We start from the raw sequence: 23,475 nt of genomic DNA, 5'->3' as shown, positions 1-23,475 counted from the left end.
TTCCAGTTCCTTGTCACAGGAGTATAAATTGGCATAAAATATTCTGAAAATGTGGTTGATGTCTTCTGTTGTTAACATTGGCTTGCCTGCTGAGTCCATTACTGTAGAGACTAATGACTTGTCTTTATTGTGCTGGAGTTGGTTTGCTCAGTATTTTTCTATCATGAATTGCGTCTTTTTGTTAATCATTTTATCAAGTTCAAATTTAACTTTTGTTAGTTTTTTGTAGGTCAGTTCTGACTGATTATCAGCATAGGAGTAATTTAGTTGTTTAAGTTCATCTTCCAGATCCTTCTCGATCCTTGTTTTTTAGGGACCGAAGCACTGACCAGTGCGAAGGACCCTATTGTTCTTCAAATGATTATTAGGGACCGAAGCACTGACCAGTGCGAAGGACCCTATTGTTTTCCTTACGATTATTATTATTTTTTTTTTCCTTCCGCCACTTCGGAGCCACTTTTGACGGCTTGAACGTGAATGAAAACTCATCAAAATCTCCAACATCATCGGCTCTGGCGAAAAATTTGATATTCTCATCATTTCGTAAAAAAAATGCGCAAAATGACTCAGTGGCGCCCCCTTCAAATTTTCTAAAGGGCCTCCCCATTGATGTTTTTTCGTTGTACGTGCATGAAAATTTTTATACACATTAAGCATGCGAGAACTCACATAAAATCCTCTTACGCCCATCGTCAAAGCCAAACAGGAAGTCTGCCATATTTTTTTTCAATGGCGAAAACTCGCGTTTCACAGGTTAGCTATTTGAACGAACTCCTCCAAAAGTGTTTATCCGATGGACGCAAATTAAGTATCTGCTTGTTCTTGACATGTTGAAGATATCTCTTTGTGCTCCGCACGTTATTTCGTCAAAGGGCGTGGTCTTACGGATGCGTTGTTCGTCACAAACAGGAAGTAGTTTGTTACGGGCCTTAATATAGTCATACATTCATCAACCATCACACACATGATCCCAGTGGAAAAGTTAAACTAGACATGTTGGCATAAAAATTGGGCGTGGCTAAATGACTCAGTGGCGCCCCCTTGAACTTTTCAAAAAGGCCTCCCCATTGAGGTTTTTTTGTCCTACATACACAATTTTTTTTATGCTCATTGGGCATGTCAGGAGCTACATAAAATCCTCTTACACCCATGGTCATAACCAAACAGGAAGTCCGCCATATTTTTTTGAATGCAATAAAAATGGCTAAAATTCCTCTTTCACAGGTTAGCTATTTGAACGAACTCCTACAACAGCGTTGATCCGATCATCGTAAACTCAGTGTCAGTGTATTCTATACATGTTGAAGATCTCTCGTTGTGCTCCGCACGTTATTTCGTTTAAGGGCGTGGCCATGGCGTACCATCAAACATTGATGTCTCGGCGCACCCCTATTTTACCTTTCTGAAAGGCCTCCCCATAGAGGTTTTTTTTTTATATGCATGACAATTTTTTTGTACATTCATAATGTCAGGACCTACAAAAAATCCTCTTACACCTATAGTCAATACCAAACAGGAAGTTCGCCATAATTTTTTTTAATGGTGAAAATTTGTGTTTCACAAGTTAGCTATTTGAACGAACTCCTCCAAAAGCAATTATCCGATTGACACAATGAGAATGTCAGTGTGCTCTCGACATGTTGAAGATCTCTCGTTGTGCTCCGCACGTTATTTCGTCAAAGGGCGTGGTCATATGGACGCGTTGTTCTTCACAAACAGGAAGTAGTTTGTTACGGGTCTTAATATAGTCATACATTCATCAAACATCATACACATGATCCCAGTAGAAAAATTAAACTGGTCATGTTGTTATAATAAGGGGGCGTGGTTAAATGACTCAGTGGCGCCCGCTTGAAATGTTCAAAAGGGCCTCCCTATTGAGGTTTTTTCATCGTGCGTCCACGACAATTTTTAGGCACATTAAGCATGCGAGATCTCACATAAAATCCTCTTACACCCATAGTCAAAACCAAACAGGAAGTCCGCCATATTTTTTTTCAATGGCGAAAATTCGCGTTTCACGAGTTAGCTATTTGAACGAACTCCTCCAAAAGCAATTATCCGATTGACACAATGAGAATGTCAGTGTCTTCTTCACATGTTGAACATCTCTCGTTGTGCTCTGCACGTTATTTCCTCAAAGAGCGTGGTCATACGGACGCGTTGTTCGTCACAAACAGGAAGTAGTTTGTTATGGACCTTAATATAGTCATACACTCACCAACCATCAGACACATGATCCCAGTGGAAAAATAAAACTACACAAGTTGATATAAAAAGTGGGCGTGGCTACATGACTCAGTGGCGCCCCCTTGAAATATTCAAAAAGGCCTCCCCATTGAGGTTTGTTTGTCCTACATACACAATTTTTTTTACGCTCATTGGGCATGTCAGGAGCTACATAAAATCCTCTTACACCCATTGTCATAACCAAACAGGAAGTCCGCCATATTTTTTTGAATGCAACAAAAATGGCCGAAATTCACGTTTCACAGGTTAGCTATTTGAACGAACTCCTACAACAGCGTTTATCCGATCATCGTAAACTCAATGTCAGTGTATTCTAGACATGTTGAAGATCTCTCGTTGTGCTCCGCACGTTATTTCGTTTAAGGGCGTGGCCATGGCGTACCATCAAACATTGATGTCTCGGCGCACCCCTATTTTACCTTTCTGAAAGGCCTCCCCATAGAGGTTTTTTTCTTTTACATGCATGACAATTTTTTTGGACGTTCATAATGTCAGGAACTACAATAAATCCTCTTACACCCATAGTCAATACCAAACAGGAAGTCCGCCATGTTTTTTTTCAATGGCGAAAATTCGCGTTTCACAGGTTAGCTATTTGAACGAACTCCTCCAAAAGCAATTATCCGATGGATGGAAATTAAGTATCTGCTTGTTCTTGACATGTTGAAGATCTCTCGTTGTGCTCTGCACGTTATTTCCTCAAAGGTCGTGGTCGTACGGATGCGTTGTTCGTCACAAACAGGAAGTAGTTTGTTATGGGTCTTAATATAGGTGTAGAGTCACCAAACATCAGACACATGATCCCTGTAGAAGAATTAAACTTGTCATGTTGTTATAATAAGTGGGCGTGGCTAAATGACTCAGTGGCGCCCCCTTGAAATTTTCAAAAGGGCCTCCCTATTGAGGTTTTTTCATCGTACGTGCACGACAATTTTTAGGCACATTAAGCATGCGAGATCTCACATAAAATCCTCTTACACCCATAGTCAAAACCAAACAGGAAGTCCGCCATATTTTTTTTCAATGGCGAAAATTCGCGTTTCACGAGTTAGCTATTTGAACGAACTCCTCCAAAAGCAATTATCCGATTGACACAATGAGAATGTCAGTGTCTTCTTCACATGTTGAACATCTCTCGTTGTGCTCTGCACGTTATTTCCTCAAAGAGCGTGGTCATACGGACGCGTTGTTCGTCACAAACAGGAAGTAGTTTGTTATGGACCTTAATATAGTCATACACTCACCAACCATCAGACACATGATCCCAGTGGAAAAATAAAACTACACAAGTTGATATAAAAAGTGGGCGTGGCTACATGACTCAGTGGCGCCCCCTTGAAATATTCAAAAAGGCCTCCCCATTGAGGTTTGTTTGTCCTACATACACAATTTTTTTTACGCTCATTGGGCATGTCAGGAGCTACATAAAATCCTCTTACACCCATTGTCATAACCAAACAGGAAGTCCGCCATATTTTTTTGAATGCAACAAAAATGGCCGAAATTCACGTTTCACAGGTTAGCTATTTGAACGAACTCCTACAACAGCGTTTATCCGATCATCGTAAACTCAATGTCAGTGTATTCTAGACATGTTGAAGATCTCTCGTTGTGCTCCGCACGTTATTTCGTTTAAGGGCGTGGCCATGGCGTACCATCAAACATTGATGTCTCGGCGCACCCCTATTTTACCTTTCTGAAAGGCCTCCCCATAGAGGTTTTTTTCTTTTACATGCATGACAATTTTTTTGGACGTTCATAATGTCAGGAACTACAATAAATCCTCTTACACCTATAGTCAATACCAAACAGGAAGTTCGCCAAAATTTTTTTTAATGGTGAAAATTTGTGTTTCACAAGTTAGCTATTTGAACGAACTCCTCCAAAAGCAATTATCCGATTGACACAATGAGAATGTCAGTGTGCTCTCGACATGTTGAAGATCTCTCGTTGTGCTCTGCACGTTATTTCCTCAAAGAGCGTGGTCATACGGACGCGTTGTTCGTCACAAACAGGAAGTAGTTTGTTATGGACCTTAATATAGTCATACACTCACCAACCATCAGACACATGATCCCAGTGGAAAAATAAAACTACACAAGTTGATATAAAAAGTGGGCGTGGCTACATGACTCAGTGGCGCCCCCTTGAAATATTCAAAAAGGCCTCCCCATTGAGGTTTGTTTGTCCTACATACACAATTTTTTTTACGCTCATTGGGCATGTCAGGAGCTACATAAAATCCTCTTACACCCATTGTCATAACCAAACAGGAAGTCCGCCATATTTTTTTGAATGCAACAAAAATGGCCGAAATTCACGTTTCACAGGTTAGCTATTTGAACGAACTCCTACAACAGCGTTTATCCGATCATCGTAAACTCAATGTCAGTGTATTCTAGACATGTTGAAGATCTCTCGTTGTGCTCCGCACGTTATTTCGTTTAAGGGCGTGGCCATGGCGTACCATCAAACATTGATGTCTCGGCGCACCCCTATTTTACCTTTCTGAAAGGCCTCCCCATAGAGGTTTTTTTCTTTTACATGCATGACAATTTTTTTGGACGTTCATAATGTCAGGAACTACAATAAATCCTCTTACACCCATAGTCAATACCAAACAGGAAGTCCGCCATGTTTTTTTTCAATGGCGAAAATTCGCGTTTCACAGGTTAGCTATTTGAACGAACTCCTCCAAAAGCAATTATCCGATGGATGGAAATTAAGTATCTGCTTGTTCTTGACATGTTGAAGATCTCTCGTTGTGCTCTGCACGTTATTTCCTCAAAGGTCGTGGTCGTACGGATGCGTTGTTCGTCACAAACAGGAAGTAGTTTGTTATGGGTCTTAATATAGGTGTAGAGTCACCAAACATCAGACACATGATCCCTGTAGAAGAATTAAACTTGTCATGTTGTTATAATAAGTGGGCGTGGCTAAATGACTCAGTGGCGCCCCCTTGAAATTTTCAAAAGGGCCTCCCTATTGAGGTTTTTTCATTGTACGTGCACGACAATTTTTAGGCACATTAAGCATGCGAGATCTCACATAAAATCCTCTTACACCCATAGTCAAAACCAAACAGGAAGTCCGCCATATTTTTTTTCAATGGCGAAAATGCGCATTTCACAGGTTAGCTATTTGAACGAACTCCTCCAAAAGCGTTTATCCCATTGACACAATGAGAATGTCAGTGTGTTCTCGACATGTTGAAGATCTCTCGTTGTGCTCTGCACGTTATTTCCTCAAAGGGCGTGGTCATACGGACGCGTTGTTCGTCACAAACAGGAAGTAGTTTGTTACGGGCCTCAATATAGTCATACATTTATCAAACATCATACACATGATCCCAGTGGAAAAGTAAAACTAGACATGTTGGCATAAAAAGTGGGCGTGGCTAATTTACTCAGTGGCGCCCCCTTGAAATTTTCAAAAAGGCCTCCCCATTGAGGTTTTTTTGTCCTGCATACACAGATTTTTTTATGCTCATTGGGCATGTCAGGACCTACATTAAATCCTCTTACACCTATAGTCATAACCAAACAGGAAGTCCGCCATATTTTTTTGAATGCAACAAAAATGGCCGAAATTCACGTTTCACAGGTTAGCTATTTGAACGAACTCCTATAACAGCGTTTATCCGATCATCGTAAACTCAGTGTCAGTGTATTCTAGACATGTTGAAGATCTCTTGTTGTGCTCCGCACGTTATTTCATTTAAGGGCGTGGCCATGGTGTACCATCAAACATTGATGTCTCGGCGCACCCCTATTTTACCTTTCTGAAAGGCCTCCCCATAGAGGTTTTTTTCTTTGACATGCATGACAATTTTTTTGTACATTCATAATGTCAGGACCTACAATAAATCGTCTTACACCCATCGTCAAAACTAAAAAGGAAATCCGCCATATTTTTTTTAATGGCGAAAATTCTCGTTTTAAAGGTTACCTATTTGAACGAACTCCTATAAAAGCGTTTATCTGATTGACAAAAAGTCAGTGTTTGTGTGATCTTGACATGTTGAAGATCTCTCGTTGTGCTCCGCACGTTATTTCGTCAAAGGGCGTGGTCTTACGGATGCGTTGTTCGTCACAAACAGAAAGTAGTTTGTTATGGGTCTTAATATAGGTGTAGAGTCACCAAACATCAGACACATGATCCCTGTAGAAGAATTAAACTTGTCATGTTGTTATAATAAGTGGGCGTGGCTAAATGACTCAGTGGCGCCCCCTTGAAATTTTCAAAAGGGCCTCCCTATTGAGGTTTTTTCATCGTACGTGCACGACAATTTTTATGCACATTAAGCATGCGAGATCTCACATAAAATCCTCTTACACCCATAGTCAAAACCAAACAGGAAGTCCGCCATATTTTTTTTCAATGGCGAAAATGCGCATTTCACAGGTTAGCTATTTGAACGAACTCCTCCAAAAGCGTTTATCCCATTGACACAATGAGAATGTCAGTGTGTTCTCGACATGTTGAAGATCTCTCGTTGTGCTCTGCACGTTATTTCCTCAAAGGGCGTGGTCATACGGACGCGTTGTTCGTCACAAACAGGAAGTAGTTTGTTACGGGCCTCAATATAGTCATACATTTATCAAACATCATACACATGATCCCAGTGGAAAAATAAAACTAGACATGTTGGCATAAAAAGTGGGCGTGGTTAATTTACTCAGTGGCGCCCCCTTGAAATTTTCAAAAAGGCCTCCCCATTGAGGTTTTTTTGTCCTGCATACACAGATTTTTTTATGCTCATTGGGCATGTCAGGACCTACATTAAATCCTCTTACACCTATAGTCATAACCAAACAGGAAGTCCGCCATATTTTTTTGAATGCAATAAAAATGGCTAAAATTCCTCTTTCGCAGGTTAGCTATTTGAACGAACTCCTAGAACAGCGTTTATCCCATCATCGTAAACTCAGTGTCAGTGTATTCTAGACATGTTGAAGATCTCTCGTTGTGGTCCGCACGTTACTTCGTTTAAGGGCGTGGCCATGGCATACCATCAAACATTGATGTCTCGGCGCACCCCTATTTTACCTTTCTGAAAGGCCTCCCCATAGAGGTTTTTTTCTTTTTCATGCATGACAATTTTTTTGTACATTCATAATGTCAGGACCTACAATAAATCCTCTTACACCCATAGTCAAAACTAAACAGGAAGTTCGCCATATTTTTTTTTAATGGCGAAAATTCGCGTTTCACAGGTTACCTATTTGAACGAACTCCTCCAAAAGCGTTTATCCGATTGACACAATGAGAATGTCAGTGTGTTCTCAACATGTTGAAGATCTCTCGTTGTGCTCTGCACGTTATTTCCTCAAAAGGCGTGGTCATACGGACACGTTGTTCGTCACAAACAGGAAGTAGTTTGTAATGGGCCTTAATATAGTCATACATTCATCAAACATCACACACATGGTCCCAGTGAAAAAATAAAACTAGACATGTTGGCATAAAAAGTGGGCGTGGCTAAATGACTCAGTGGCGCCCCCTTGAAATTTTCAACAAGGCCTCCCCATAGAGTTTTTTTTGGCCTACGTGCATGAAATTTTTTATGCTCATTGGGCATGTCAGAAGATACATAAAAGCCTCTTACGCCCATGGTCATAACCAAACAGGAAGTCCGCCATATTTTTTTGAATGCAAGAAAAATGGCTGAAATTCCTTTTTTACAGGTTAGCTATTTGAACGAACTCCTACAACAGCGTTTATCCGATCATCGTGAACTCAGTGTCAGTGTGTTCTGGACATGTTGAAGATCTCTTGTTGTGCTCCGCACGTTATTTCGTCAAAGGGCGTGGCCACGGCGTACCATCAAACTTTGATGTGTCGGCACACTCCTATTTTTTAACCTTCCATGACTGTAAGGCCTGCTGCTTGGCCTGGTGTCGTGGCTGCACTCCCGCGGTCGCACTCTCGCGGTCGCGACACGCGCCGACATGCGCGGGGTGCTTCGGTCCCTTCATCACCACGTTATTTCGTTTCAGGGCGTGGCCATGGCGTACCATCAAACATTGATGTCTCTGCACACCCCTATTTTACCTTTCTGAAAGACCTCCCCATAGAGGTTTTCTTCTCTGACATGCATGACAATTTTTTTGTATGTTAATAGTGTCAGGAACTACAATAAATCCTCTTGCACACATAGTCAAAACTAAACCGGAATTCCGCCACATTTTTTTTAATGGCGAAAATTCGCGTTTCACAGGTTACCTATTTGAAAGAACTCCTGCAAAAGCCTTTATCCGATTGACACAACGTCAAAGTCTGTGTGTTCTAGACATGTTGAAGATCTCTCGTTGTGCTCTGCACGTTATTTCCTCAAAGGGCGTGGTCATACGGACGCGTTGTTCGTCACCAACAGGAAGTAGTTTGTTATGGGTCTTAATATAGGTGTAGAGTCACCAAACATCAGAAACATGATCCCTGTAGAACAATTAAACTTGTCATGTTGTTATGATAAGTGGGCGTGGCTAAATGACTCAGTGGCGCCCCCATGAAATCTTAAAAATGGCCTCCCCATAGAGGTTTCTTTATCCTACAGGCATGACATTTTTTATGCTCATTGGCCATGTTTGGACCTACATAACATCCTCTTACACCCATGGTCAAAACCCAACAGGAAGTCCGCCATATTTTTTTTTGCATGGCTGAAATTCGCGGTTCACAGGTTAGCTATTTCAACGAACTCCTATAAAAGCATTTATCTGATCGACACAATGTCAATGTCTGTGTGTTGTAGACATGTTGAAGATCTCTCGTTGTGCTCCGCACGTTATTACGTCAAAGGGCGTGGCCACGGCGTACCATCAAACTTTGATGTCTCGGCGCACTCCAATTTTTTAACCTTCGATGACTGTGAGGCCTGCTGCTTGGCCTCGTGTCGCGGCTGCACTCCCGCGGTCGCACTCTCGCGGTCGCGACACGCGCCGACATGCGCGGGGTGCTTCGGTCCCTTCATCACCGCTTGCGGTTTTAATTTTTATATTTTTTTTTTTTGTTCCGCCTCTTTGGAGCCATTTTTGACGGCTTGAACGTGAATGAAAACTCATCAAAATCTCCAATGTCATCGGTTCTGGCGAAAAATTTGATATTCTCGTCATTTCGTAAAAGAAATTCGCAAAATGACTCAATGGCGCCCCCTTCAAATTTTCAAAAGGGCCTCCCCATTGAGGTTTTTTCATCGTACGTGCACGACAATTTTTATGCACATTAAGCATGCGAGATCTCACATAAAATCCTCTTACGTCCATAGTCAAAACCAAACAGGAAGTCCGCCATATTTTTTTCCAATGGCGAAAATTCGCGTTTCACAGGTTAGCTATTTGAACGAACTCCTCCAAAAGCGTTTATCCCATTGATACAATGAGAATGTCAGTGTGTTCTCGACATGTTGAAGATCTCTCGTTGTGCTCTGCACGTTATTTCCTCAAAGGGCGTGGTCATACGGACGCGTTGTTCGTCACAAACAGGAAGTAGTTTGTTACGGGCCTTAATATAGTCATAGATTCATCAAACATCACACACATGATCCCAGTGGAAAAATAAAACTAGACATGTTGGCATAAAAAGTGGGCGTGGCTAATTTACTCAGTGGCGCCCCCTTGAAATTTTCAAAAAAGCCTCCCCATTGAGGTTTTTTTTCCTACATACCCGATTTTTTTTTATGCTCATTGGGCATGTCAGGACCTACATAAAATCCTCTTACACCTATAGTCATAACCAAACAGGAAGTCCGCCATATTTATTTGAATGCAACAAAAATGGCCGAAATTCCTTTTTCACAGGTTAGCTATTTGAACGAACTCCTCCAACAGCGTTTATCCGATCATCGTAAACTCAGTGTCAGTGTATTCTAGACATGTTGAAGATCTCTCGTTGTGCTCCGCACGTTATTTCGTTTAACGGCGTGGCCATGGCGTACCATCAAACATTGATGTCTCGACACACCCATATTTTACCTTTCTGAAAGGCCTCCCCATAGAAATTTTTTTCTTTTACATGCATGACAATTTTTTTGTACGTTCATAATGTCAGGACCTACATAAAATCCTCTTACACCCATAGTCAAAGCCAAACAGGAAGTCCGCCATATTTTTTTTCAATGGCGAAAATTCACGTTTCACAGGTTAGTTATTTGAACGAACTCCTCCAAAAGCAATTACCCGATTGACACAATGAGAATGTCAGTGTGTTCTCGACATGTTAAAGATCTCTCGTTGTGCTCTGCACGTTATTTCCTCAAAGGGCGTGGTCATACGGACACGTTGTTCGTCACAAACAGGAAGTAGTTTGTTACGAGCCTTAATATAGTCACACATTCATCAAACATCACACAAATGATCCCAGTGGAAAAATAAAACTAGACATGTTGGCATAAAAAGTGGGCGTGGCTAAATGACTCAGTGGCGCCCCCTTGAAATTTTCAAAAAGGCCTCCCTATAGAGGTTTTTTTGGCCTACGTGCATGAAATTGTTTATGCTCATTGGGCATGTCAGAAGCTACATAAAATCCTCTTACACCCATAGTCAAAACCCAACAGGAAGTCCACCAAATGTTTTTTGAATGGCTGAAATTCGCGGTTTACAGGTTAGCTATCTGAACGAACTCCTCCAAAAGCGTTTATCCGATCATCGCAAACTCAATCTTAGTGTGTTCTACACATGTTGAAGATCTCTCGTTGTGCTCTGCACATTATTTCCTCAAAGGGTGTGGTCATACGGACGCGTTGTTCGTCACAAACAGGAAGTAGTTTGTAACGGGCCTTAATATAGTCATACATTCACCAAACATCAAACACATGATCCCAGTGGAAAAATAAAACTACACATGTTGGTATAATAAGTGGGCGTGGCTACATGACTCAGTGGCGCCCCCTTGAAATTTTTAAAAAGGCCTCCCCATTGAGGTTTTTTTGGCCTACATGCATGAACTTTTTTATGCTCATTGGGCATGTCAGGACCTACATAAAATCCTCTTACACCCATAATCATAACCAAACAGGAAGTCCGCCATATTTCTTTGAATGCAAGAAAAATGGCTGAAATTCCTTTTTCACAGGTTACTTATTTGATCGAACTCCTCCAAAAGCGTTTATCCGATCATCGTAAACTCAGTGTCAGTGTATTCTAGACATGTTGAAGATCTCTCGTTGTGCTCCGCACGTTATTTCGTCAGAGGGCGTGGCCACGGCGTGGCATCAAACTTTGATGTCTCGGCGCACTCCAAGTTTTTAATCTTCGATGACTGTAAGGCCTGCTGCTTGGCAACTTGTCGCGGCTGCACTCCCGCAGTCGGACTCTCGCGGTCGCGACACACGCCGACATGCGCGGGGTGCTTCGGTCCCTTCATCACCGCTTGCGGTTTTAATTTTATATTCTTATTGGATAAATATGCTTTTTTTTACGTCTCATCACTGCTTTGGCCGTTTCCCAGTGTTATCTGTGATTTTTCAGGTGTGTCATTTATTTCCAACAGGGAAGGCCCACTCCCTTTTAAAGAATATGTCAAAATCACAATCTTTAAGTAATAAGGTATTAGCCCTCATGTTGTGTTCATTTCATGTTCAACAATTTTGTGTTCCCGGTCAAAAATGACCGATCCATTTAAACTCATCATAAAAACTGCAATATTACATATATCATCACTACTTGTTGTGTTAAATCTTGTTATAAACTTCAGTTCTTGTGAACATTACAAGTTTTGAACTTACATTTGTTATTTATGGCCTGTATGACTCACTGATCTGAGCATACATTTTAAATTCCAGTTCTAAAAAGCGGAATATTTCATTTCAGTACAAAGGAAATTATCCCAAAACAATTTCACAATATTACAAGATCAATGTCTTAACACATTTAAGGTCCACTTTCTTTGGAACAGTTCCCTCCCAAGAGTGTAGGAGGTAAATAAGTTATCACATGTTTTGTTGTAACCCTTGAAACCTGCAGTCATCTCCAGAACCACATGCTTCCCTTGGTTCTTCTACAGATTTCCTAGTATAAACTGTCAGTTTCCTGGCATCTCTCTTCCTCACCAGTACAGTGATCAACAGCCTCACTTATGGTATATTGACAGGCCATGGTGCTGCAACACAACGAACTGGGAACAATAAATCAAAAATGCATATATATATATATATATATATATATATATATATATATATATATATATATATATATATATATGGCAAAGCTGCGAGAAAAGTTCAATATTATTGAAACAATGTTGAACTTTCTGAGAACGGGTGTTGTTCCAGCGGGAGAGAGACTCTACTGGACTAAGGTTCAAGTGGTGGTTACCTGGGAAACAAGGTGTGTTTGTGTGTATGTGTGTGCGTCCATATGACAAATGAGGATGTATTTATGTTGTGTTAAAATCTTCTTTGTCGACAAAGTCATGGACTCTTAAGTCAGTCTGATCAATTTAAGTACTTTTTTCAGAGATAAAACTTTTAAATTGGTCACATTTGACCGGAACACAACATAAGGGTTAAAGTGCCATCTTTTACTAAGTTTTTTACGGTTCATATTGAGGGAGAATTAAACCAGGGCGAGGTCACTAATCAGGATGGGGTGTATTTTTGTATGTGAGACATTTGGTACAATGGAGTTGCTAATAAGAAAAAATGTATGTGGGAGAAGAAGTTGTGAGATGTGTGAGAAGGGAGGGAAGAGACTCGCGTTCAAATTGAACAAACCAGAATAAAGCAAGGAAATATAATGCAGATACCAAGGGCGTTGTCCCAGCTGGGGATCTACCTTGCTGATTCGCATGTCAGCTACCAAATCCAGAGGATAGACAACAAATGTCAAAAGCCACAGGATTATATAGTTGCAGTAACCTAAATTGTTTGTGTGCTGTGTCAGTGGAAATTTTAGCAGAGGTGGGGTGATGTTTGTGTGTTAGTTTCTGATAAAGAAAGTGTCTTTTAAGTGTTGCACACAATCCAGAGTCTGTGCTGCAAGTTATAGAGCAAAAAAGGAGAGGTGAATTGGCCTAAGAAAATAGCTTACAGTACAGTAATTTAGCAAATAGTTATATACAATCAATCTTTATTTGTAAGAGTGTGTCAATTCGTAAGTGTTATCTCAAGACACTTTACAAAAAGCAGGTAGAGGACCTTACTCTTTGACTGTTAAAGTTACAAAAGAGCAGGTAAAAAGACCATGCTCATCGTTATGTTTACAAAAAGCAGGTAAAAGATCTTACTTATTACTATATTACAAGAGCCCAGCTTAATCCGTCATAGTGTGGCAAGAAAAACCCCCATTAACGGTCAGAAATCTTCAACAGACACAAGCTCGTGATGGAACAGCCTTCCTCCAAAGCTGCGCATGGGCTTGAAAATGGGATGGGGAAGATGGGATAAGATGCAGAAAGAAAGATAAGATAGGGGAAAAAAATTATGTTTGATGTTTTCCGTTGGCAGTTTAAGTTGCATATGCATGAAGTCTATTAAAGTTTTTTCCGGGTTTTCCTGAGTGTTTTCTGGTATTCCTGAAAGGACCAGGTTATCATACATGCTACGGGCTTGGAGGTTAAGCATGGTTTCTGTCATTTCTGTCATGGTTTGGTTTTTGTTCTGTATTTAATCTTGTTTTAGTTCATAATTTCCCTCGTGTTCTGTGTATGTATGTTCCTAGTGTGGTTTACTTTAGTCCTTAGTGTGTTTCCCTGTATCCTTGTGTTCTTCTATGTTGCCTGTTAGTTTATTTCCTGTCTTGTGTTTTAAGTCTAGTCTTTAGTGTTTCCTGTTTTATTTTGTAGATCTGGTTTTGGTGGTGGTATCAGTGTTGGGTTTTACTTTGTACTTGTCCTCAGTGTTCTGGTCTTGTGTTCTTTGTTCCTTGTGTTTCCCGCCTTAGTGATTACCCTGATGTTCCTCACCTGTCTCGTTAGTCTCACCTGCGTCTGATTACCCCTTGTCTATTTAGTCTCTGTGTTTGCCTCAGTTTCTTGTCGGTCCATTGTCTTTGTCATTGTCCTTTGTCTTTCCCAGTTTGTCGTGAGTAGTTGTAGTCTGTCATTGATCGTTTGTTCCCTGCCTTTTGGATTTCATGTGGAGTCAGTTTTTGATTTGTGTTTTTGCCTTTTTGAGTTGAGTTGAGTTGAGTTTATTGGTTTGTAAAAAATAACAAATATATACAACCCATCACATACAACATAACTTTCTTAAACCAAAGGGTATAGGCTGAAGCTCCAGGCTTATTATCGCCTATCCCTCTCAAAATATTCAACAGTCAGACAGTGCTCAATGCTCTTCTAACAAACACTAAATAAAAAATAAGTCTTAGAAGTTGATTTCAGAATTTATCTATATGAAAGTAACATGTTATTTCTTAGGAGCGTTTTGAATCCACTTATTGTTTGAATCACTTTGAGATCTGTATGCAAACAATTCCATAAATGTACTCCTCTTACTGCTATAGTTCTACATCTAACATTTGTTCTTACTTTCAGTTTTTTAAACAAACATGTTCCTTTTAGCTCATACTTACAGTCACGTTTTTCAAACATTTTCAGAATATTTAATTTAAAGAACAAATCGTTTGTGTGATCCCTATATTGTGATTTTGTGATAATTCGTATTACTCTCTTTTGTAAAATAAAAAGTGGTTGGGTGTATGTCTTGTACGTACTACCCCAAATCTCCAGACAATAGGTTAAATATGGAACAACTAATGATGAATATAACAAAAATAATGCCTGCTTATTTAACAAATTCCCAATCCTATATAATATTGCGACTGACTTTGAGATTTCACATAATCAATGTGCTTTTTCCACCCCAATTTGGAATCTAATACAACACCCAAAAATTTGATATCATTTACTCTTTCTATTTCCCCCTCCCCTATTTTTACTTTCACGTCTTTGTCACTATTTTTACCCCAAATCATGAACTTTGTTTTACTCATATTCAGTGACAACTTATTGATATCAAACCATTTTTTAACCAATGTCATTTCCCTTTCTACATGTCTCAACATATCCTTTAAATCTTTACCAGAATAAAAAAAAATTGTATCATCTGCAAAAAGAATAGTCTTTAGAACACTTGAGACTTTGCAGAGATCGTTTAAATACAAAATAAATAGTTTTGGGCCCAAGACAGAGCCCTGTGGCACCCCACAAAGAATTTTCAAGCGACTTGACACACTTCCTTCAACTGAAACAAATTGTGTTCTGTTATTTATATATGAACAAATCCAAGAATATGCCACCCCTCTGACCCCATACTTGAACAGTTTCCCCAAGAGAATATTGTGGTCAATAGTGTCGAAAGCTTTTTTTAGGTCAATGAAGACACCCAGACTCACTTTCTTCTCATCAATGGCCTTACTTAACTCATCTATTAATTTTATTATCGCAAGCCCGGTAGACTGCTTGGCCTGAAAACCATACTGCTGCTCAGTCAAAATATTATATTTATTAATAAAACTATCCAACCTTTTAACAAAAAGTTTTTCCAATATTTTGGAAAACTGTGGAAGGAGTGATACTGGTCTATAATTGGATACATCTTTTTTATCACCTGCTTTAAACAACGGTATGACCTTTGCTACCTTCATCTGGTCAGGGAATATTCCAGTCCTGAAGGAAATATTACATATGTATGTCAATGGCTTGATAATTTCATCTATTGTTTCTTTCACTAAGGACATATTTATGCAATTGCAGTCTTGTGATCTTTTACGTTTACAGTTTAGAACCGTTTCCCTTACCTCCGATTCACTAACCTCACTTAGATACAAACTTTGCAGATTATTTTCAATTAATTCATCCAATCCATTTTTTTCTTTTGGTTCTACAATGTTCCTTGCGAGATTCGGTCCCACATTAACAAAAAAATCATTAAATTCTTCGGCCACTTCTTGTTTTTTGTCTATGCACTTATTGTCTTTCATTATACATTTAGGATATGTAGCTTCACTTGATTTATTTTTTATTAAGCCATTTATGATTTTCCATGTTCCTTTCATATTTCTTCTATTTTCCTCTGAACAACTGCTGTAATACGTCTCCTTCCTTATCCTAAGTATTTTTGTTAGTTTGTTTTTGTACAACTTGTATTTCATCTCAGCATTTTCCGTTCTTTGTCTTAAAAAGACCCTATATAGATTATTCTTCTTTTTACATGCATCAATCAACCCTTTTGTCATCCATGGTTTTTGTTCCCTCATTTTGTTAATGTACAATTTTAAAGGACAATTAATTTCATATAATTTTAAAGAAATATTCAAAAAACAGCTATACGCTTCATTAGCATCATTAACATAAACTTTTTCCCAATTTTGTCTCAACAAATTTTCCTTTAAAGCTTTCAAGGTTTCTGGAGTCCTCAGCCTCCTTTCCATCATCCTCCTTACAGGTGCCTCTGCATTTACTTTACAATTGTAATAAACAAAAATTGGCAAATGATCACTAATGTCTTCAATCAGCAGTCCCCCTACAACATTATTATCAACAACATTTGAGTAGATATTGTCAATTAGTGTAGCACTATGTGCTGTAATTCTACTTGGCTTTGTGATTGTTGGATATAAACCTAAGCTGTCCATTGTATGAATAAAGTCTGTAGCTCCCTTGTGGCCTTGTGAGTACAAAAGATCAACATTAAAGTCTCCACAAACAAAAACATTTTTTTTACTAACCACCTTCTCAAACATACAAACTAAATGATCCTTTGTTTTGTCAATACATGTCCCCGGAGCTCTATACACACAGCTAACTATTATATTTCTACTTGTTTTCATCTCAATTTCCACAGTGACTATTTCAAAATTCCCATCACCTTCTTTTGACATAGATACCACCTGCTTGCATTGCAAGGCAGTATTAACATACAAGGCCACTCCACCACCCCTCTTTAAAGACCGATTTACAAAGAACATTTCATAGCCTGTTATTCCAAAGTCTTCAACATTATCATTGCTTAACCATGTCTCCGAAATTGCAATGACATCAAATGTCCTCTCCAGCCGCTTCAAATAATCCTTAATATTGCAGAAATTGCTCTTTAAACTTCTGCTGTTGAAGTGGATGAGATAAACTCCATCCTTTTCTGCAGTGTCATTGAATTGTTCCTCTGTGAAATATTTACACTCGGACCCATCTGTGGAGTCATGATAGAAATTCCTCACTGGGTCTATTTCACTCCCCACCTCACACGTTCGTTCCTCCAAGTCTTCTGATATCTTGTTAGTATAATTCAGATACGGTGTAACTAGTCCCGACATTGGAATTTCATTGTCTATTTCCTCACTCTTCTGATCTAAATCATTGTCATCAGGGCCATCGAAAAAGGGAAACGCGTAATCCGTTGGCATGCAATCAATCATTGTCATTTAAGGTGGGCCAGTGCAACATTCGTAGGCCGAGTCCCCTCTGCATAATCGAAACACTAAAGTTATCCATCCATCCAATGTGCCGTCTAGACATATTGCCGTTTCCATCAGAGCGCAATTCATTCACCACCAAGCGCGGCCTAGTCCTTATCATGAATTCAGATGGTTTCTCCATAGGACTACTCAGTTTCATCACTTTAAAGAGTCTATTAATATTCTTCCTGATTTCAAAATTCATGTTTTAAATCTTTCAAGTTCGTGTAGGTCTCTTACTGTGATGATTTTTGCTTCCTCGGGTGTTCCATTTAGTTTGATTTTCACCTTCCCATTCCTCGTCCATGTTGCTTGAATCTTCATTTTTTTCCGTAGATTCCTTGCTTCTCTGGCTATATCAGCATTCTTTTTAGTCAGGTGTTCATTTATATAAACATTGCTCCCCTTCAGTTTTTTGCCTTGCTTTAGAATGTCCGTCTTGTGTTTAGTCGCGACAAACCTTATGACAATGGCTGGCTTTGTTTGTTTGTCTTTCCCCGGAAGACTGTAGCAAGATGACACATTGTTACTTCGGATATCAATGTCTTTGGTTTTGAAAAATTGTATTACTTGATATTCGAGCGATTGCTGTTCCTCGCTTGAGATATCTTCTCCGTCTTTTGCAGCAGCCACACTTGAGTAGGATCTATGTTGGATATCAAGCCCACTAACAATCAAGTCATTACTTCTTGCGTTTTGTTCCAATTCATCGATCCTTCTTCCCAAATGGTCTATCACCGCGTCCTTTTCTCTTACCAAACTTTTCAATTGTTTGACTTCCGACATTAGCTCCTCCAGCATGTCTTGTTTTTTGGCAACTCGAGCAAGATCCTCCGACAACATGCTCAGAGATTTCCGAATTTCCTCCATATCCTCATCGACTTTCTTTTGTCTTGACATGTTTAATTTCAAGTATTTACTTCACTTTCGTTCAATATTACCATTTCTTTCAATTGATTTGAACAGCGTGCCCTGCCGACCTGCCCGCAGCCTTTTGATTTTGAGGCTGCTTTTTGTTAAATAAATCTTTATTTTCTGCACTTGGGTCCTCCTCCCTGTTTCCTACCCGGAACATGACAGAATGAACCGACCAGAAATGAACCCAGCGGGTGTTTTTTCGTTTGATCTGCGTGAGGTTACATATAACCTCACGTGCATTAAAAATGACTTGAAAATGGCTTGCTGTGAGGAGGAAAGGGAGGCAGCCCTTGCTGAGGCTCAAAGGGAGATTTACTCGAGGCCTTGGCTGACTCATATGCTCCCCGACTGGACAAGAGTATTTTTTGAGTCAAGCCCTCCACAGCAGCCTAAACCTCAGTCCAGGCTTTGGCCTCATGGTGCCTCAGAGCCTCTGCTTCCTGTACCAGCTCCGGCAGAGCGCTGTCTGCTACCTGTCCCCGTTCCGGCAGAGCGCCGTCTGCTTCCTGTCCCCGTTCCGGCAGAGCGCCGTCTGCGTCCTGTCCCCGTTCCGGCAGAGCGCCGTCTGCTTCCTGTCCCCGTTCCGGCCGAGCGCCGTCTGCTTCCTGTCCCCGTTCCGGCAGAGCGCCGTCTGCTTCCTGTCCCCGTTCCGGCCGAGCGCCGTCTGCTTTCTGTCCCCGTTCCGGCAGAGCGCCGTCTGTTTCCTGTCCCCGTTCCGGCAGAGCGTTGTCAGCTTCCTGTCCCCGTGCCTGCTGAACGCCGTCTGCCACCAGCTTCGGCAGAGCGTTGTCAGCTTCCTGTTCACGTGCCTGCTGAACGCCGTCGTCATCTCGGCATACGGGCCAACGCCCAACGACGTCTCCTCGCTGGTCCGGCCGACAACTGACGACGTTGTCTCAGCGGTTTGGTCAACACCCGACGACGTCTCCTCTGCGGTCCGGCCGACACCCGACGATGTCTCCTCTGCGGTCTGGCCGACACCCGACGACGTCTCCTGCGGTCCGGCTGACGCCTGAGCTTCCCTCGGCAGTCCGCCTGACGCCCGACTATGTTCCCTCTGTGATCCGGCCGACGCCTGAGCTTCCCTCGGCGGTCTGGCCAACGTCCGACGACATTCCCTCTGTGATCCAGCCGATGCCTGAGCTTCCCTCGGCAGTCTCGCCGACGTCCAACGACGTTTCCTCGGCGGCCCAGTCGATACCTGAACTCTCTCCCGTTCCAGCTCGGCCTCCTGATCCCCAGCTTCTGCAGCAACCTATCTGATCAGTGTGTGGAAAGCTAGGTCTGACATGCATTGAATAAGCACTTTCAGTAGTCCAATTACCATTGACCATTTATCCCTAGATTATCCCTAATCTTTCCAGAATCGACCTGTTCATCTTTTCCTCTGTTCTTTCAAAGTGGAACTATAGGTGACCTGTCTGATCCAGATACAGTAGCTCTTTTTAGAGTGCATAGCTGCAACAGCGCCTTACAAGCTCAGCTGTTATTACGTCTTTGTACATTCATATTGATTCTGTGACAGCGTGATATTGGTAACCAAGTCTGTGATTTGCTTTATGACGTTATGGAAGCATGACGCGTAAAGAAACAGATCACACATGTACACACAAACTTAATGCTGTCTACCCCGGCTGCCTCTACCAATCCTGGCTCGCCTTCGTAATGCCTCTTTTACTCCCTCCGTTGGCGGTACAGAGTGGCCATCACTTTGACTTCTCATTAGTCCCCTGTGGCATTGACAGTGATGGAGAGACATCACAGGACATCACATATCGTGTCTTCAACAGGCGGTCTGCATAGGTCTAATCAGGACAGTCAAGAATATTTGTACTCCTCCGACAGGACCCCTCACTGGAAAACCTGTTTTTGTACTTGATAGAGCTATTAATTATACTTAATTAACTAGTAACAATGCCGGCTTTACCATGTTAAGTACATTTTTAGAGCTCTATTGAAAACGAAATTGAAATGTCGTCACAGGAAAACCATTGTTGTTATTCCACATTAACATGATAAATACAAAATCTTGAAAAAACAACCCAAAATTAACTCTTTATCACAGAAAACTTCAATTCAATTCAAAAAACGTTATTTGTCCCCGGGGGACAAATCAAAGGCGCACATTAGAAAATGAATAACAGTACAGCTGTACTAAAATTTAACCAAAGAAGTGTTAACAAAAGAATAAAATGTCAACAGAAGTTGACTAGATGCAAGTACAAAGCTAAAATACAAAGTTAGATACAAAAGAAGGTATAAGTGGACAGCGATCGGACTAAAGATGTAAACAGACATATGCAGTAGTGAACAGATGTAAACGGAACTATAGTGCAGTAAATGGAACAATAGAACAACAGACTAGATACCGTAGCTATATTAAAAAAAAAGACAAACACTGAAAGAATAACGTGACCGTAGTGCACTGATGGATAAGATATGAGAACAGAATAAAGTGAAGTAGTGCATGGCTACCAATAAACATCATTAGGGGCAGCCATAAGCAGTCCCTCCAGGACGTTGTGATGTTGCGATCGCAACAATTCACAATTCACCTTGCAATTATGTCCAATCACCACAACTTTTCTGCAAATTTGAACAATCAAAATAGTTTTCCCCACAACTTTCACCAATCTGAGTATTCCTCACGAAAACAGCGAGCTGTAATCTCACCAAAGTTTAGTGACCACGGACCAAAGTCCTGTTTATGTGCACTCAGGAGAGCATGAAGAGTTTGTGCGCTGAAAAGAAAAGCACTGCAGGTCCATCCTGTCTCCATGACAACAGTTTGTTGACAAAGTGCCGCTGTGTAGCTGACACTGCTTTGTCACTTTTTACTGCATGTTTAATATTTTTGAATAATTTTTTAACCCAGCAGACATGGAGCTAGACAATCTGAGTACACGATACGATCTGTAGGTAGATGTAAAATACAGTACGTACGTGCACGCGCATGCGTATGTGAGGCAGTATGTGGGAGACAGATGAATATGCTTAACAAAGTAAATTGCTCTGTTTTTTCTTTAAAGAGGTGCCTACTCTAAATTGTTTGTGTGCTGTGTCAGCAGAAGTTTTAGCAGAGGTGGGGTGATGTTTGTGTGTTAGTTTCTGATAAAGAAAGTGTTCTTAAAGTGTTGCACACAATCCAGAGTCTGTGCTGCAAGTTTTAGAGCAAAAAAGAAGGGGTACATTGGCCTAAGAAAATAGCTTTAACAGTACAGTAATTTGGTAAATGGTTATATACAAGCAATCTTTATTTGTATCGTGTCAATTCATGTTTTATCTCAAGACACTTACAAAAAGCAGTGAGAGGACCTTACTCTTTGTCTGTTAACTTTACATTAAAATTGAATATATATATATATATATTTTAAGAGGATCAAAACTTTGTGACTTGATCAAGCCCAAATTTGGATTTTTAAAAAAAAAAAAAAAATCTTTTCTTTTCAACCACCCAATTAATCTGAGCTAAAATCCAATCCAGCTGGAGCCTAGTGATTATTTGCTGACTGTTCACTGATTGTTTTAGCTGAAGGGGACTTCTCAGCTCAAGAACATCATCTATCAGAATCTTTATAATGCTCATTGTTTACAGTATTTGCTGTTTTTCTTTGGCAGAATGACGTTGTCGTGTCCTGGCGTCCATCTTCTGAGTTCCTCGGGAATGTGTGAGAAAAATTCAACTCATTCTTGTTTGTCTTATTTAGTTTGGTTTCATAAACATTTTGAAAATAATTATCATAATTATCAGTTATGTCTTGAATAGATAAAAACATATTCCTGTAAATATTAACCTCTGTTGGTTTATATGATAAAATGTCTGAAACTGCATGTACAAAACCTTAAGCAATCTATAGCTAAACTGAAGGATGTTTTAGAGGTGGAAGTGATTGACAAGTATTTCAAAAATGTATAAAATACAATTATACCTTTGTTCAAGGGATAGTGAATGTCAGAGGTTTTTGAGGTGGGGTTTTATAGGGTACTTGTAATAGCCAGTCATCCATCCTTCTATCCATTTTCTTCCACTTATCCAATGTCAGGTAACGTTGGTTGAAGGCAGTAAGTGAACCCAGACTTCCCTCTCACCAGCAACGTTTTCCAGCTGGGGCGCCTGGTCCAACCTAAATACCAATGTCACTGTAATTAGGGACCGAAGCACTGACCAGTGCGAAGGACCCTATTGAAACCCAAATGATTATTTTTCTCCTTTTTTTTTTTTAGGGACCGAAGCACTGACCAGTGCGAAGGACCCTATTGTTTTCCTTACGATTATTAGGGACCAAAGCACTGACCAGTGCGAAGGACCCTATTGTTTTTCAAATGATTATTAGGGACCGAAGCACTGACCAGTGCGAAGGACCCTATTGTTTTCCTTACGATTATTAGGGACCAAAGCACTGACCAGTGCGAAGGACCCTATTGTTTTTCAAATGATTATTAGGGACCGAAGCACTGACCAGTGCGAAGGACCCTATTGTTTTTCGAATGATTATTTTTAGGGACCGAAGCACTGACCAGTGCGAAGGACACTATTGTAATCCTTACGATTATTAGGGACCGAAGCACTGACCAGTGCGAAGGACCCTATTGTTTTTCAAATGATTATTAGGGACCGAAGCACTGACCAGTGCGAAGGACCCTATTGTTTTTCGAATGATTATTAGGGACCGAAGCACTGACCAGTGCGAAGGACCCTATTGGAACCCAAATGATTATTTTTATTAGGGACCGAAGCACTGACCAGTGCGAAGGACCCTATTGTTTTTCAAATGATTATTTTTAAGGACCAAAGCACTGACCAGTGCGAAGGACCCTATTGTAACCCTAATGATTATTATTATTAGGGACCGAAGCACTGACCAGTGCGAAGGACACTATTGTAATCCTTACGATTATTAGGGACCGAAGC

The 23,475-nt window shown here is 40.5% G+C and overlaps 1 protein-coding gene across 2 annotated transcripts in view; it reads left to right on the top strand.

The window, feature by feature from the left end:
* The window catches only part of stard5 (StAR related lipid transfer domain containing 5), a 75,517-nt gene that overhangs the window by 31,184 nt on the left and 20,858 nt on the right, over positions 1-23,475 (top strand). Inside the window, exon 2 of one of the 2 annotated variants that reach the window (XM_079340007.1) lies at positions 22,182-22,231. The exons of the other annotated variant lie outside the window; for it this stretch is intronic. Coding sequence (XP_079196133.1) covers positions 22,182-22,231 — 50 coding nt within the window. The remainder of the gene's footprint in view (positions 1-22,181; positions 22,232-23,475) is intronic. 2 annotated transcript variants of the gene reach the window in all.

The sequence above is a fragment of the Symphodus melops genome (genome assembly GCF_947650265.1).
Source record: "Symphodus melops genome assembly, chromosome: 3".
Lineage (NCBI taxonomy): Eukaryota > Metazoa > Chordata > Actinopteri > Labriformes > Labridae > Symphodus > Symphodus melops.
The sequence above is the reverse complement of the archived record's forward strand: the minus strand, read 5'-3'. Positions and strand labels throughout refer to the sequence as shown.